At 45.5% G+C, this 16,378-nt stretch overlaps 3 protein-coding genes across 4 annotated transcripts in view; 2 read left to right on the top strand and 1 right to left on the bottom strand.

The window, feature by feature from the left end:
- The window catches only part of DEG7 (DegP protease 7), a 182,703-nt gene extending 170,114 nt beyond the window's left edge, over positions 1-12,589 (bottom strand). Inside the window, exon 1 of one of the 2 annotated variants that reach the window (XM_086522337.1) lies at positions 12,134-12,589. In XM_086522337.1, the coding sequence (XP_086378463.1) occupies positions 12,134-12,347 (214 nt within the window). In that variant the 5' untranslated portion in view covers positions 12,348-12,589. The remainder of the gene's footprint in view (positions 1-12,133) is intronic. The other variant, XM_086522338.1, reaches the window with a different exon arrangement.
- A 425-nt stretch (positions 12,590-13,014) lies between these two features.
- On the top strand, positions 13,015-13,750 carry LOC147449992 (protein VAPYRIN-like). The gene is made up of 2 exons (XM_086522762.1): positions 13,015-13,246; positions 13,353-13,750. The coding sequence occupies exons 1-2, from the start codon at positions 13,015-13,017 to the stop codon at positions 13,748-13,750; spliced, it is 630 nt and encodes a 209-aa protein (XP_086378888.1).
- LOC147449991 (uncharacterized) lies at positions 13,751-14,173 on the top strand. Its single transcript, XM_086522763.1, has one exon. The coding sequence runs from the start codon at positions 13,751-13,753 to the stop codon at positions 14,171-14,173; it is 423 nt and encodes a 140-aa protein (XP_086378889.1).
- The last annotated feature ends 2,205 nt before the right edge of the window (positions 14,174-16,378 follow it).

The following is a 16,378-nucleotide window of genomic DNA, read 5'->3' as shown; positions in this document are numbered from 1 at the left end:
TTGGAATATGTTGGAGAATGTCCCCCAATATATGTCCCTTCGTCTTGATGTCCCGAGCTTCGTCTGTGTCGTTCTTTCTTCATCATCTGCATGTTGATGTTGATTTGCTTCATTCTTGTTGATGGTCCGTTCTGACAAACATGTAATCTCCGTGGTGAATGGAGTTAAATACACATACATTGCAATAGTGGTGCTTGTGCGTGTACGTGTGCGTGTGCATGTGCGGGTCACGGGTGGTCTTACCGTATATGTGATGTATGGGCAGTGTCTAGAACCCGTGTGCTTGGTGAAACCGGCCCGTAGGGCGGTAGGCGTTGGCTTTCACCCGTAATTCTTTACTTTAGACACACACACAGAGTACTTTGCAAAGAGACCTGTAATGGGAATTAACACTTAATCACACACGGCTCGGAAGCTAGAATGCTCCGAGCAGACACCACAACCTGTAGACCCCAAAATTGGCGCCCCTTTCGGTATTTCTTTATTCTTTATCAAAGGGAATAAAACTTGTGATCTCCCACAAACTGCCCCGCACAATCTAGGCTAAGAAACACCTGTTTTGGCCCGATTTCGGCAACATAACTGTACTAGGACGCTTCACAGTCAGTATCCCCACACAACAGGTGACTTTCCCGACGCATACGGACACTTTGCAAAACCTGGCGAGAATCTGCAGCACGCTGAATTCTCTGTTTTCTGCCCCGAAAATGCGCCAGTTCACCTGTACAGCGGTCCCCTTGCGTCCCCGAACCTCCTAGGGGTATTAGGGTCCGTTTAGGGCCGAAACCCTAAACCTGCAAAAATACACAGCAGGCTGTAATTCCCAGTTTTGGGCTCCGTTTCGCGTGCCGGTCGCATCCATAGCAAGACCTTGAGCTCCCGCACCTGTAGGGCTACTTGCCCTTTGAATCGGACGAGATTTCTAGCGTGAAACCTCTCCGAATTCACCTGTACCTGCGGGGGATTAGCCGCTAGCTAATCCAGTACCTGTGCAAGAGGCTCTTGCCTCGGCAATCGCGCATGAACCCACATAACTGTACATTGGTCGAATGAAAAGCCCACTAGTGGGGCATAACATACTGCTTGTAGGGGAGAGAGAGGGCAGTGCGTAGCGTGCAGGGCATCACTCCTGGCACCGCACTATACATAAGAGGGAAAGGAAGCACTCCATAGCTCTTAACATGTGACAGATTGCAAATGAAGCCTCTCCCAGCTTAAAAATCAGCCCCAATTTTCTGTAGGAGGAAAGTCCATGGAAAACTGACACTTGGCGCATTTACAAGCATTTTCCCGTTTCGGGTTCGCCGCTTAAAAATATCCTGACCGGTTGCCCAATTGACTTCGCGGCAGAGTTGTAAAATGTTCCCCTAGTCATACCGGAGGTAATGACGCGAACACATTTCACGGCCCAAAATAGCAGTTCCCTAAATTTTAGGAGATGCTTCCGTTGGGCTCCCACTGGTCTTCTAACCATCTATCCTCATTGGGACCGCATCCAAAAATGCAATGTGGCCCAACTATCGGATACTTTTTGTTGGTAGTCCCACCTTGACTTTACGCCTTAATTGAGTTCACTTCCTAGTATCCACCAACTTGCTAAGTGCGACGGGGGGACCTATATGATCTTGCTCTGAGCCTAGACATCCTCTTACCATACGAATTCCAGTGCCGACCACTTCCCGTCTGCGGGTGAAACTACCGTTCACATTGGCCATACAATGTCCGACCGTTTGCTACTTCAAAAAGAGGGTCTCAAAATAAATAAAATAAACCCCATTGGAAAGAAACCAACAACCAAGGTTAGCAGTTGCCACATCCTTGTGACATGGTTAATAACTACCACGTCCTCGTGACATACCCCCCTCTTGAAATCGCAAACGTCCTCGATTGCATACCATAAATACACGCCATTGATGATCTTGTGCTATTAACACTCTTTTATCATCGCATGTATCTGCAAGAAAGGTCGTAACATACATAGATACAAATGACTTAATGAGACCTTCATACTTTTGCCATTTCCATCTATGGCACTGAATTCATATGTACATTTGATGTACTAGCTCTATCATTACCCCTCCTTTGAACACGTTGGGTTGGGGCATAAGTAGGCTGTAACCCAAAGGCTTCAAGGTAAAGCTGCAATACATTTGGTGACTCTGCAGTTCATGCTCTTCCATCCACTTTGCATCCATAGGCAGATAGTTCTTGAACTTCACCAAATAGCGTCTTGCAACTTGTCCTTTAACTTTTCTGTCCTTATGTGCCAAAACTTGCTCAGGTACCAGGATCTCATCCAATTCCTCAACTTCTGGCTGATCCTCATCTGGCATATCTTCTGGCACATCACCCACGAAGGGTCTTAGAAGACTCACGTGAAACGCATTATGAATCTTCCACACATTAGGCAATTTCAGCCTGTAAGCCACATCGTTGATCTTGTCAAGCACTTGAAAAGGCCCATAGTAACGCGTGTTGAGCTTAGGAAACAGCCGTTCCTTGCCCTTCATCTTCTTTAACCTTGCCTTTTCGAACCTTAACAGAACCCAATCACCAGGTGATAGTAGCAATTCACGACAGTGACGATCAGCAGCCTTTTTCTGTTTTGCCTGAGTCTTCTCCAAGGAAACTTTGATCTTCTTATACATCTCATCCATGTTCTCAACATATCGATCCGCCTCAAAGATCTTGTCCTTTGTATGCAAAATGGGAGGAACCTTTTTGCCGCCTTCAACAATCTCAAAAGGTGCTTTGCCAGTAGACGAATGCACCGTATTATTGTACGCATACTCAAGCATAGGCAAATACTATTCCCACTTGCCCTTATTATCTCACACATAGCATTTCAACAGATCTAAGACAGTAGAATTAGCCTCTTCTGACTGTCCATCAGTTTGTGGATGAAACGAAGACGAAAACTTGAGCGTAGTGCCCATGTTCTCAAACAATCCTCTCCAGAACAAGCTGGTCATGCGAGGATCACGATCACTGATAATCGATTGTGGCATACCATGGTACTTAAATACATTGTACATGAACAAGCGTGCCATCTGATCAGATTTTATCTTCTTCCTGACAGGGATAAAATGGGCCTGCTTGCTGAACCTGCAAATAATGGTCCATATACCATCATTCCCTGTTGGCGTCCTTGGAAGATCAAAGATAAAGTCCATAGCAATGCTTTCCCATGGCTTATCCGGAATCGGCAGTGGTTGTAACAACCCTGGTGCCTTTTGCCTGTCAAACTTGACCTTTAGGCAAACTATGCATGCTTGCACAAAGGCATCCACATCTCTCCTCAAGGTAGGCCAATAGAAGAATGTCTCTACCGCTTTAACTGTTGCATCAATGCCACGATGTCCTGCATACGGTGGGACATGACTCTCTTCCATGACCTTATGTCGCAGTGGCCTAGTGACACAAAGTCTGCCATGCATCATCATAAAACCATCTCTGAGGAGGTAGTGCTCGTGATGTTGCCCCTCTTGTAACTGTTCAAAGATCCTTGCAAAATCTTCATCAGCAGTATACTGTTCCTTAATGTCATCTAGCTCATGATGATAAGGAATTGACACAGCTGAAATTTGTGGCTTTCTTGATAACGCATCAGCCACAACATTCTTCTTGCCTTCCACATGCATAATCTGGAAGTGAAACATGGAAAGAATGTTTGCCCATCGCATATGCTTTTCGGATAACTTTGACTGTGTCAAGAAGTATCGCAAGGTCTGATGATCTGTTTGGACAACAAAATCAGCACCTAAGAGATAGTGCTTCCAGCTAGAAAGCGCATGAATCACGGCCAAGAGCTCTTTCTCATAGACTTGCATAGTCCTCTCTGGCCCTTACAAAATTCGTCTTTCATAAGCTACTACCCGTCCGTCTTGCATTAGCACTGCTCCGATGCTACTGCCACACGCGTCACACTGGACCACAAATGACTTCCTGAGATCTGGCAAAACAATAACTGGATCTGAAGTTAACTTTTCCTTTAAGAGACTAAAAGCTGAAATCTCTTTTTGGGTCCATCTGAAAGTGACCTCTTTCTTTTGCAATGCGTGAAGAGGCGATGCTATCTCTGCAAAATTTCTAATAAACCTTCTATAGTAGGAACACAATCCCAAGAAGCTTCTGACATCGTGCACAGTCTTCAAGTCTGGCCATGTCTTGATAGCTTCGACCTTTGCGGGATCCATTCTAACACCATCCTTTGAGACTATGTGAGAAAGTGGATCTCTTCGAGGAAGAATTCACTTTTCTTAGGATTGACAAGTAACCTGTGACTGCGTAGCTCTTCAAACACAATGGTCAAGTGACGCCTATGCTCCTCTTCATTCTTCGAATACACTATCATGTCATATAAGAACGTCCCAACAAACTGTTGATGCGAGTGGAAAATCCGGTCCATCATTCTGTTGAACGTGGCAGGAGCATTTGTTAGCCCAAACGACATCACTAGAAACTCATAAAGACCAAATGTCGTTCTAAACGCAGTCTTGTGCACATCCTCTGGCCTTATACGAATCTGATGGTACCCACTCTTAAGGTCTATCTGCTGAAAATTGCAGCACCCTCTAAACGATCGAGAATATCATCAATTCTAGGAATAGGGAACCTATTCTTGATGGTATTCTTATTCAACGCACGGTAATCAATACACATGCGCCATGAGCCATCCTTCTTCTGCACTAGGAGCACAGGGGAGCAAAAGGGTGAAGAACTAGGCTGAATCAGCCCCTTCTCTAATAACTCCTCAACCTGGCCCATAATCTCTTTATGCTGCGCCGCACTAACCCTGTAGGGAGGTCTATTTGGTGGGCTACACCCTGGCACCAAATCTATCCGATGGTCCTCAGGTCTCTCTGGCGGCAATTGCGACGGTAATGAATCAGAAAAACAGTCACTAAACTTTTGCAAAAATGCTGACCTTTCTTTATCTAACACAGATAAATTTGATTGATCACTATCTGAGACATCACGTGCAAAAATCAAGTACACAGAAAGATGATTCTTTATTACAGAAGTGATAACAGACGCAGATACAATAGGGACTGACTCTCCTTTAAGCTTTACATCCAAGGTGTGAGTTTTGCCCCTATGTTGTACAGTGATCTTTTTGTTGTAGGCATCCAAGACTCCATGCACTCGGAACATCCACGGGATCCCCAACAAGGCGTCACAACCTTCCAGCGGCATGATGTAAAACTCTTCAGTGTCCACATACGACTGAATATGCAGACGCGGTTTTCCAATGATGGGAGTAACACACTCTGAGTGGCCAGGACATGCCAACCCTGCCTCTGCTGTGTACCCCATCTCTTCAGCTCTGATGCCCACCTTCATAGCTAACTCTGGTGAGATAAAGTTGGCTTTGGCAACTGGATCAAAGAAGATGAGTGCCGTCTGATCCCTAACTTTACCCCATGCCCTGCATAACTCACTGGCATCTGTGCTGGGCTTGTCACCCACCATGTCTGGCACTAAACCTGCCGTGGGTTTTGGCTTCTTGCCTTTCTGGTCTTCTTTATCCTCTGAGTCAGCTGGCCTTTTCCTTTGTGGACAATTGATAGAAAAGTGACCAGGCTGCTCGCATAGCATTTGTTCTCAGCCATTAGGACCTTCTTTTCCTCGAGCGACTTGCGCACAAAAGGCTTGCTTTTCTGTTTCTTTGCCTGCGCTCCAGAAGTCCCGGCTGAATCCTTGTCGTTGGTGGCCTTTTCTGACCCCTGTGACGCATCAGGTGTCGTTTTCACAAAGGGCTTCTTCGCTGAATTTTTCTTTTGCTTCCCTCCTTTGTCACTGCTCGGAAATCCACTGTCCTCTCCTTTCAACAAGGCAAGACCAGTGTTCGCAACTTCCATAAGCTGAGTAAGGGTAACCACTCTGTTCTTTGTACAGTAATCGCGAAGCCCTTTAGGCAGCCCACAACAGTACTTCTCTATCTCCTCTGTCAATGGCACAAATCTGTAGGAGGTCACTGAGAGTAACGCTTTACAAAACCTCCTATTGTACTCCAGCAAGCTCTTGCACGTAGCTGAAGTAAGCTGGTGCCAATCTGTCATGACGTCGGCTTCAAATTCATTTGACAGCCAAGCAGATGCAAACATTTGCTTGAAGTAAACCCAAGTGGCGGGTGCCTGTCCTTGCATTAACAAAGTCGTCCACCATGTCAGCGCATTGTCCTTTAAGAAAGTGGCAGCTTTCCTGACCTTCGAGGCCTCTGTAAATTTCCCTCCCGCATAAGCTGTATCAAACTGCTGGAGGAAAGTGAGTGCCTTTGTCTTATCCTCGAAACCACTGAAGGTACTAAACTTTATTGCTGCACCACCTTCTTTGTAAGCCTTCGGCTTCTCTAGTGCCCCCAAGTTGTCATACGGAACGGTCTGCAACATGGGCACTGTAGTAGGCATGATCGGCACACCTTGGCCATTCACATTTTGCGTCAGAGGTGCGATATCTGGCTGCTGTCCAGAAAAACCAGCCATGCCAAAATGACCCTGTGGCACCCCAAACTGCCCTGGTTGCAGTGGAAACCTTGCTGCATGCCGATACTACCATACATGGGGTTTGGCATGATGCCTTGCATACCCCCAAACACTCTTCCTGGCATGTACGGCCGACTTCCAGGCGCATAACCAGCCATACTTTGGAACACTGATCCACCCCCGAAATACCCAGGATGTACCGTGGGTGGTGGAAAAACTGAGTGCATAGCCTGGTATCCAGCTCCCTGTCCATTCAAGACAGCATGCTGGCTCTGAAAGGTGGCGGGCTGAACTGGCATAACCTGTGGAATAGGCGTTCTAGCCACCTGTTCAAGCACGGGAGGAACCTGCTTTGGAGCCCCCGACTCCGCAACGTGCGAGTGTTCCCTTTCCTCCTGCGCCACATGAAGTACCTGGGCTTGAGCATCAACAAGCTCCGTACGCGGCGTAGGTTGTCTATTTTGCTGTTGCACTGGTGGCGCTTGCAAGAATTCCATAAACATCGGATTCTGCACCAGCTGCAAAAAGACATTCACCGCGGCAACTAACTGAGTCTTGAACGCATCATCCTCAAGTTGCCCAGTCATAAAGCCCTGTACTACTGGAGGGACATTCACGTTGACAGGAGGTACAGACTGACGTGGCCGTGAGCTTTCGCCAATCTCAAAAACCATAGGAATCTCCTGCCTTCCTTTTAAGAGGAACCCTCTTCCATAATTCCCTTCCCCTTGTCGGCCATAGTGTAATCCCCGCGTTCCTGCACTCTGTGTCTTTATCCCAAAACAATCCACGCTCACTCTTTAAGGAAAAAGTGATTGATGTCCCGGCGACGGAACCATGAAACCGGCCCGTAGGGCGGTAGGCGTTGGCTTTCACCCGTAATTCTTTACTTTAGACACACACATAGAGTACTTTGCAAAGAGACATGTAATGGGAATTAACACTTAATCACACACACGGCTCGGAAGCTAGAATGCTCCGAGCAGATACCGACAACCTGTAGGCCCCAAAATTGGCGCCCCTTTCGATATTTCTTTATTCTTTATCAAAGGGAATAAAACCTGTGATCTCCCACAAGCTGCCCCGCACAATCTAGGCTAAGAAACACCTGTTCTGGCCCGATTTCGGCAACATAATTGTACTAGGACGCTTCACAGTCAGTATCCCCACACGACAGGTGACTTTCCTGACGCATACGGACACTTTGCAAAACCTGGTGAGAATCTGCAGCACGCTGAATTCTCTGTTTTCTGCCCCGAAAATGCGCCAGTTCACCTGTACAGCGGTCCCTTTGCGTCCCCGAACCTCCTAGGGGTATTAGGGTCCGTTTAGGGCCGAAACCCTAAACCTGCAAAAATACACAGCAGGCTGTAATTCCCTGTTTTGGGCTCCCTTTCGCGTGCCAGTCACATCTGTAGCAAGACCTCAAGCTCCCGCACCTGTAGGGCTACTTGCCCTTTGAATCGGACGAGATTTCTGGCGTGAAACCTCTCCGAATTCACCTGTACCTGCGGGGGATTAGCCGCTAGCTAATCCAGTACCTCTGCAAGAGGCTCTTGCCTCGGCAATCGCGCATGGACCCACATAACTGTACATTGGTCGAATGAAAAGCCCACTAGTGGGGCATAACATATTGCTCGCAGGGGAGAGAGAGGACAGTGCGTAGCGTGCAGGGCATCACTCTTGGCACCGCACTGTACATAAGAGGGAAAGGAAGCACTCCATAGCTCTTAACCTATGACAGATTGCAAATGAAGCCTCTCCCAGCTTAAAAATCAGCACTCAATTTTCTATAGGGGGAAAGTCCATGGAAAACTGACACTTGGCGCATTTACAAGCATTTTCCCGTTTCGGGTTCGCCGCTTAAAAATATCATGACCGGTTGCCCAGTTGACTTCGCGGCAGAGTTGTAAAATGTTCCCCTAGTCATACCGGAGGTAATGACGCGAACACATTTCATGGCCCAAAATAGCAGTTCCCTAAATTTTAGGAGATGCTTCCGTTGGGCTCCCACTGGTCTTCTAACCATCTATCCTCATTGGGACCGCATCCAAAAATGCAATGTGGCCCAACTATCGGATACTTTTTGTTGGTAGTCCCACCTTGACTTTACGCCTTAATTGAGTTCACTTCCTAGTATCCACCAACTTGCTAAGTGCAACGGGGGGACCTATATGATCTTGCTCGGAGCCTAGACATCCTCTTACCATACGAATTCCAGTGCCGACCACTTTCCGTCTGCGGGTGAAACTACCATTCACATTGGCCATACAATGTCTGACCGTTTGCTACTTCAAAAAGAGGGTCTCAAAACAAATAAAATAAACCCCATTGGAAAGAAACCAACAACCAAGGTTAGCAGTTGCCACATCCTTGTGACATGGTTAATAACTGCCACGTCCTCGTGACAGCTTGGTGCTTGTGTACACAAATATTTCATACATAGCGTGTAGCTTGTAGCTTTGGAGGAGCATGAAGCTCGTGGGACAAGGCCGACATGGAGTTGGAGGGCCAAGTCCTAAAAGCCTTCGGATGAGAGCGTTGCAAGATGACAAGCTAAAGCTTAACTTTTGAGTTCTGTCGTCCACGGGAAATAGCTCTCAAGCTAAAGAGCTTCCAAGTTTGATTGAAACTTTATAAGGCTGCAATGCTGGCGTAGTAAGCTGACGGGGAAGCAAAGCAGAGCAAAGGTCACCACAGTTTTCCTAGCAGGTTTGTCAATTGTGCAAGATGATGAACTGCGGCAGAGTAATCACCGCGTAGTGACGCTCGTCGATAGTGGTCACGATAGGCTTGCACACATTAAGGTGGAGCTATGTCGGTGTGGGCTGATTAGTTACCAAGTGCAGCAGATTCAGGTCTCGAGACTAGAGATCATGATCGTTGGCAAGATCTCAAGGCTTGTCAACACATGTGCTCGAACTGTGGCTGCAAGGGGTAGGGATGATAGTTACAGGGCTAGGAAGGCAATTGTGCGGGCTTATAGTGAGCAAGGTCCTGGTCCTAGGAGCAACACAGTGGTTTTGTGTGACAGCCGACGAGCTACAAAGTGCGCTTCAAGAAGCATGCAACAGGGCGGCACAAAAGGGGAATGAAGACGGGATGAGGCTCGTATGGTGGGGCTCTGAGTTGCTGCAGCTGCGGAGGTGGAAGCGAGGTGGCCGAGTTGGTTTCTGAAGCTTGATGACACTTTGGTGACGATGCTTAGCACAAGCCAGCCAAGATTACTTGTTGGGGTTGGAGTGTGGAGTCAGAGTCGCCGAGCAGAGCAATGAAGACACAAGTTCAACGACCAACCAAATAGCGTGAGGGAGCAGATGGGCACCGAGTAGCTGATAAGTGAGGGGAGCAATCGACTACAAGCTGTTTTCAATAATTGGGGCTTCTCTCACTAGACTACTAGGCTCAAAAAAAGTTGTGGCCTCAAGAGGAAGATCCCACCAATTTTGTCTTCATAGCCACACACACACACTTGGATATTGCACAAAATTAGCCACACACACACACCTATTTAATTGAGTCCAAATTTTGCAATTGAAAGCTATGACTAAGGGCTATGTACACATATCAACAATGAGATGCATTATGTGTTCGAAAAAAGTAATTATCAATGCAATTGCAAAGGTTTCATACACAAACTAATGCAAAAAACACTAAACAAATGTTCTAAGCAAAGAGCTTTATTAGAGGAGTTTATTCACGCACTAATCATTCCCTTAATTAGTCTCAAAATGAGGGTAGTGGCTCAATGGAAGGACCACGAACATATCCCTACTACTCATTAGATAATTAGAGAGTAGATTAGTGTGTAGCTAAGCTAATAAGAGGACTAAATAGAGAGAATTGGGATCTAGTGATTAGGAAGTGCTAATCATCGTTATGGCTCTGATACCAGTTGTAGGGTTAAGGTGGGTGGATTAGTATGTCATTCATGCTAATGGCATTCTTTGGAGAGGTTAGTGTAGAGCTAGAGAGAGAGACTATTGCACAATACAATAGGGTATAATTGCAAATGAAAAAGCTTACCTTTGTTATTCAGCAAAATGTGCCTCTATATAGGCTTATACAAAAGAGACAGCCTTTTGACACATGAGCACAAGATGTGGCTGCCTATGCACAAACACAAGTGGCTTTTCTTTACACATGGATGGTAAGGGGTTCTTCACATGGGTTATACACATGACACTTTTCTAGATGGAAGAGATTGTTCACACAAGAAATGCAACAAAACCTTGCATCCCATCAGCTGCACTCTGAGGTGCATTTGGTTGTAAAAGACCTCTATATCTCTTGGCCAAGACCTCTTTAGGTCATTTGCGAGAGGAGTGATGAGGGAGTTGTTGAACAGCTCATGGCCTGGACCACGATGGTTATTTGCAGGGAGAGTGTTCAACGACGGCTATATGTTTTGGTGTCTTATAACATGCATGTGAGCATTTGTGTTGCATTATGATGTGTCAAACTCTAAATATTCCTAATGGGGTAAGATTGCATGCATATGTAATTTTAGTACATCGAGATACCCGTTACAGATCAACGCGATCTGGGTGTGATGACTAATTTTGCTATGTCGGAATATCAAGAGCTCCGATATCAAATGAGAAAACTAAATGACCCTTGGATATTTTTTAGCTAACTTGAGTTGTTTTGCAAATATACAGTAATCGCGGACGATTACTCTTCTCTCGAGATGTCACAAACTACCAACGTATCAAGCCACTAAAGACCCTGTCGGTTAGGGCACTCCGAGCCTAACCCTAGCCAACTTGCGCATCCCGACCGAGGGGCCTAGACCCTAGTAGTAGCAGAAGAAGAAGAAGAAGAAGTTCTCACCAATTTACAGTACCTCGCCGAGTGGGCCAAGCATATAAAGCGTTCCCAATTATTAAGTTCTTCCAATTCTTGGGACCCCGTCTGATGGGGCCTAAAATAATGAAATAAAGCAGCACACACACTCACACAAGTTTTCCTTGCGTAAAACCTGATGACGTGGCAGTTGTGCAAACGCCCCACGTTTTGCATTGACTGCCATGTAGCAATGAACGCATTCCCGCGAATCATGGACAGCAAGTGACGTGGCAGATTTGACAAACACCCTGTTTACGCTAGCTTTTGAGAGATTAGAAGCTTTTAGACTTGTAGCTTTTTATGTACTGCTTTTGAATGGCCGTGGGCCTCTAATTCGTGTGGTGGGCTCTCTCTCTTGCATTCTAGCGGGAGCAGATGCAAAGCAAAGCCACCAAAGCTGTAAAGAGCTAAGCAATATAAAGAAATACTGAAAGGGGCCTGGGGCCAGTGCTCTCTTGGAGTGGAACTCCGCCACTCCGTGTCTCATGTGCCGTGCATCTCCTTCAGTTCTTTTGAAGTGCTTAAAAGTCTATTCTTTTCCGTTGACATGTGGTGCCCGTTCCGTTGCAATCAACCATCCTCTTTTGAAGCTCTAATTTTATTAGAAAATCCTTTATCTACAATTGGAACTCCCTGACTTTTCACATCCCATTTGTCAGACATTCACTGCTAGATAATAATGCTATGAAACACCAACTGGGCATGTTTGGCTGTTTAAGAATACTAACCATCAATTCCATTAGGTGCATCAGTGCCGGTTCATTTTAGAAAACCCACTAGATAAAAAGACAAGAAGGTACCTGGTTTGACAACATGCCTGTTGGTGAGGATGATGCCGAGGCTCTTGTCCACAATGAAACCGGTGGCATGAATGGATCCAGCAGATTCAGTATCAAACGCACGGGTCACAGTTGACTTGATTACGACGACTGCTGAAACAACACGGTTGAGAGCCTTCCTCCAATCATCTGCTAAGGCTGAACTTGGGCCGAGAGCATCTGATTCTATCTCCATCCCGAAAGAAAGGGGGCTTCTCAAGCAAAGAATCAAGCCTCAGACCTCCGCAAAGACCATGATAACTGGAATTTAGCCGCTCTGTGAGAAAAAATTGAGCAAAACAAAGCGGTCTGACTCTCGTAGGAAATGCAGCGGCGGCCACAGAGATCAGCGCTTCAATGGTATGAGCGCATCGTGCCAAAGGTGCGTGAGCCGCAAGACTCCTTGCCACTTGGGTAGATGCTTACAAAACCATAAGTTGGTCCTTGAGCTTGGAGAATAAGAGCTACTAGGCTATGTAGGGTCTTTTCTTTGCTACCACATACCATTTTTTATCTTGATTATGTAAGAGTGATTTCTGCCATAGTGGAAGGCGAGGTATGCCACTTGGCATGCGTGCATTGGTGGTAAAGCTAAGAATGGGCATGCGTGCGTTGGCGTGTTGCGCTAGCGTTGATTTGTTAAAAGTATGCAGAAAGAAAAAGCAATCGCAGCCAGTGGCAACCACCACCTTTTATAGCAGCGTGCATTGTTCTTAGCGTGCAGAAAAGCAAGCAACGCATGCACAGAGAGAGAGAGAGAGAGAGAGAGAGAGAGAGAGAGCACAGACATCTTATAGGATCATGGGATTCGTATCTTCTTTATAGGTGGTGGCATTCTCAGACATCTTATAGGAGTTGGATGCATGGAAGATGTGAGGCAGGTATTGGAATTTGATGAGATGCTTGTGGATTCCATAGATGAATATGGATCCACAGCGATGCACATTGCCATCAGAAGGAGAAGACCTGAGTTGGTTCAGTTGCTGCTTGAATTCCGAGCTAATATTGATATAACAACCAACATGGGTGAAACTGCGTTGCAAGAGGTGGCCATCCGAGGAGATACATTGATTGTGGGGCTATTGTTAGCCAAGGGTGCTAATATCAATGCAAAGACTCCACTTGGGCATACAACTTTGCAGACGGCTGTTTGCAAAAGGCCATTTGCAAGTGGTGAAGCTTTTGTTGGAGAATGGTGCAGATGTAAGTGAACTAGCAGGGGATGGTAAGACAATTCTACACATAGCTGTGGATAAAGCAAGATATCCCTGTATGGAGCTTCTCTTGCAAATGGGTGCAAATTCAAATGGGAGGATCAAGGATGATGGCAACACACCTTTGCATTTGGCCATCCTAAGAGTAGATGAAAAAGCAATGGAGATCCTCCTTAGGCATGGGGCTTGCAAAGAACTGAAGAATAGAAGTGGGAAAACCCCAGGTGACTTGGCAAGAGAGAAAGGGCGGCAAGCACTCATCTTTCTCGATGAGCTTGTCCTGGGAGATGAGTTGCGGAGTGCGTCGCGCAAGGGAAATCTAGTGGTTGTGAGAGACAGTTTGAGATATGGTAGTGTAATGAATGGACAAGATGATCATAAGTGAATGGCACTGCATATTGCTTCTTTTAATGGTCGTATGGGAGTTGTGCATGCACTTCTTGAAGTTGGGGCAGATTTAGAGTGTCTAGATGATGCCTCATATACTCCTCTGCTTTGTGCTGTGGAGGCTGGCAATAAGGACATTGTGAAGCTCTTGTTAAAACATGGAGCTTATGTCAATGCACGCACCAGTGATGGCAGCACTGCCCTTGATCTGGCCACTACATTCAAGCATCCAGGGATTGCTTCTTTGCTGCTCGAATGGGGTGGATGCAGCAGCAAACATTCAAAAGGCATAAAAATTGAGCGAGGCTTCTCAATAAAGAGAGAGTGTCCTGTAAAGGGAACCAGTCAATTTGTGGATATAGAGGACAAAGGTAGGCAAAAAAATCATTTGGTAAGGATGTTTTTTGATATTCTCCAGTAAAATCTCTCAGGATGGCATTGACAGGACCGACCGAAATGACGATGATCCCATATACAGTCCAGTAGTGGTTGGAGGAATACAGAGTCATGTGCACAATCAAAGTGATGATGGGAGTTTGGGATAGCTAATTGTCTTCTCATTGATGTGCCTTTTCCATTTTTTGGGTTTTCCCTTTATGAGGTTTGAGCAACAAGAGCTAGTAATTGCTTGAATCAATAATGTATGTACATAACTGCTTTTGTAAATTAGAGTGCGGTGTATTGTTTTGATTACCTTTATGAGACAAAGAGCTACGAAGAGTTTTTTTTTCTACAAAGAAGATCCTTCTATCAGTTAAAATCCTGTCCAATGGGCTACATCAGCCCTACCATGATGGTGAAAGGTTAAACTGTAAAGAGGTTAGACTCTAAAGTCTAGACTCTCCCAAACTGAGGGACAAAAGAATACACAACGGCTACATCATAGAATGAGAGGGGGGAAAACCAATTTGGTGGCTTGCAGTACCATTGAAGACCGTGAAAAAGATATTGACCGCCACAATCTAATCAATGCCTCGCGTGGTCCCTCAGCGTTGTCTGAGCTGCCCTGGATGGTATCATACTGCCTCTGAGCGTGTGGAACAACTCAAGCCATAAAGCTCGAATTGCCACTACAGGTGGCTCGTGCCATCCCTCGAAGATGCAAAAACATATGAACCAGAGGCCAGGGCCGCTGAGCAGCTCTAGCTGAAGTCTCTCTCGTGTTGCCATGTTGTGATCGAGAAGCCAAGTGTTGGGCATTGCTGGGTTCCCCCTGCCTGTTCCGTCTCACAGGCAAGTGGTGGCCCTGAACTAGCTAACTATGCACTGCCCCCAGGTGAGGACCTTAACTCGGAGGATGGAGGCTGTCACACGAAGAATTATGAGCCAAACCTATGGCCATTGCAGGTGGCTCCATGCCGACTCTTGAAGATGCAACAATAAGTATAGCTTTGACACTTTGCGCACCAAAATTAACTTCCTCAAATCAACGGATGCCAAGTGGCATGCCTCCTCTTGCTCCGTTCCAGAAATTGGTATTAAATTGGTGGAAAGGTGGCGGAACAATGTAAGGAAGGTCTACAAGCGGCTCCATCCAAGATTGTGCGTTGATCCACACGACCGATACCAAAGGTACACTTATATTCCGTATTTTGATTTCTTTTATGTGATCTCAAAAGTACTTAGATTAAATCATGTATACATTAAAACAATAAATTAACATCATTTTTATTTAAAAGATTGTAGATGAGGGTGACAAAGGTTGAAGAATTTTTGTGATGCCCAACAAAGGGACACGTTGACAATAAGCCACGGCAAGGCAACGTGGAATGATACATGTCTTCATAAAACATTGGTAATGAGTACTTCCTTGTAAAGCTGTATTATTTTTACAATAAGAAAGTCTCTCTAACATTTGAGGAGAAGCATAAGTCCCCCTTCAACACTGAAGGGGATAAAAGTGGCGGGGGAGGGGCACGCTCCCTACGGTATTATTATAAATGTGGAGAACGGTGCCAACTCCACACCATACATATGTATGGTTTTTTCTTTTTTTATGGGCACAAGCATCGTAAATGCACGAAATACATCTCGTTTTGTTTTTATTATAATGTGGATCTGTTTACATTCATACATCTTTTCATGAAAAATCTCATTTGTGATGCGAGGTCATAGAGCTTTTGGTGAAAGCTTCGAAGAGGTATGTTAATGAGCCATCAGCACAAACTATGCCATGAGGTAAGAGCCACACCATTATCACTTTTTGAATTCTTACCGTGTGCACAGTAAAGCAATCAAGGCAAACTAGTTGCCTTTTCAAATATGCTTTTTACGATCTCTAGTATAAGACCTTTTCTCCACAAAAAGCTATTACTTTTGCAAAGGAGCAGCAAGCACTTTTTGTTGCCTTACCAAAGAGAGTGACTTTCAAATCAAGAGTAAATTTTAAATCTAAAATATGTGTAGGTTTACTACCTGCTTTCAATATTAGTCAAATATGTAATACGTTTTTGGTTATTCATAGCAAAACAGAAAGCAGTTATGCTTACGTTGCTCAAATAGAATACAAAGAAAGGAAAGGAAACTACTTTGAGATCTCTCTTTGTCTCTGTGTGTGTGTGTGTGTGTGTGTGTGTGTGGGGTATAAAAGATAGAGTGTTGACAATCCTTTGAAATGACGATAAGT

Source organism: Adiantum capillus-veneris, chromosome 10 (genome assembly GCF_014529385.1).
Source record: "Adiantum capillus-veneris isolate H3 chromosome 10, ASM1452938v2, whole genome shotgun sequence".
NCBI lineage: Eukaryota > Viridiplantae > Streptophyta > Polypodiopsida > Polypodiales > Pteridaceae > Adiantum > Adiantum capillus-veneris.
Note: the sequence above shows the minus strand (reverse complement) of the source record. Positions and strands in the feature narration are given on the sequence as shown.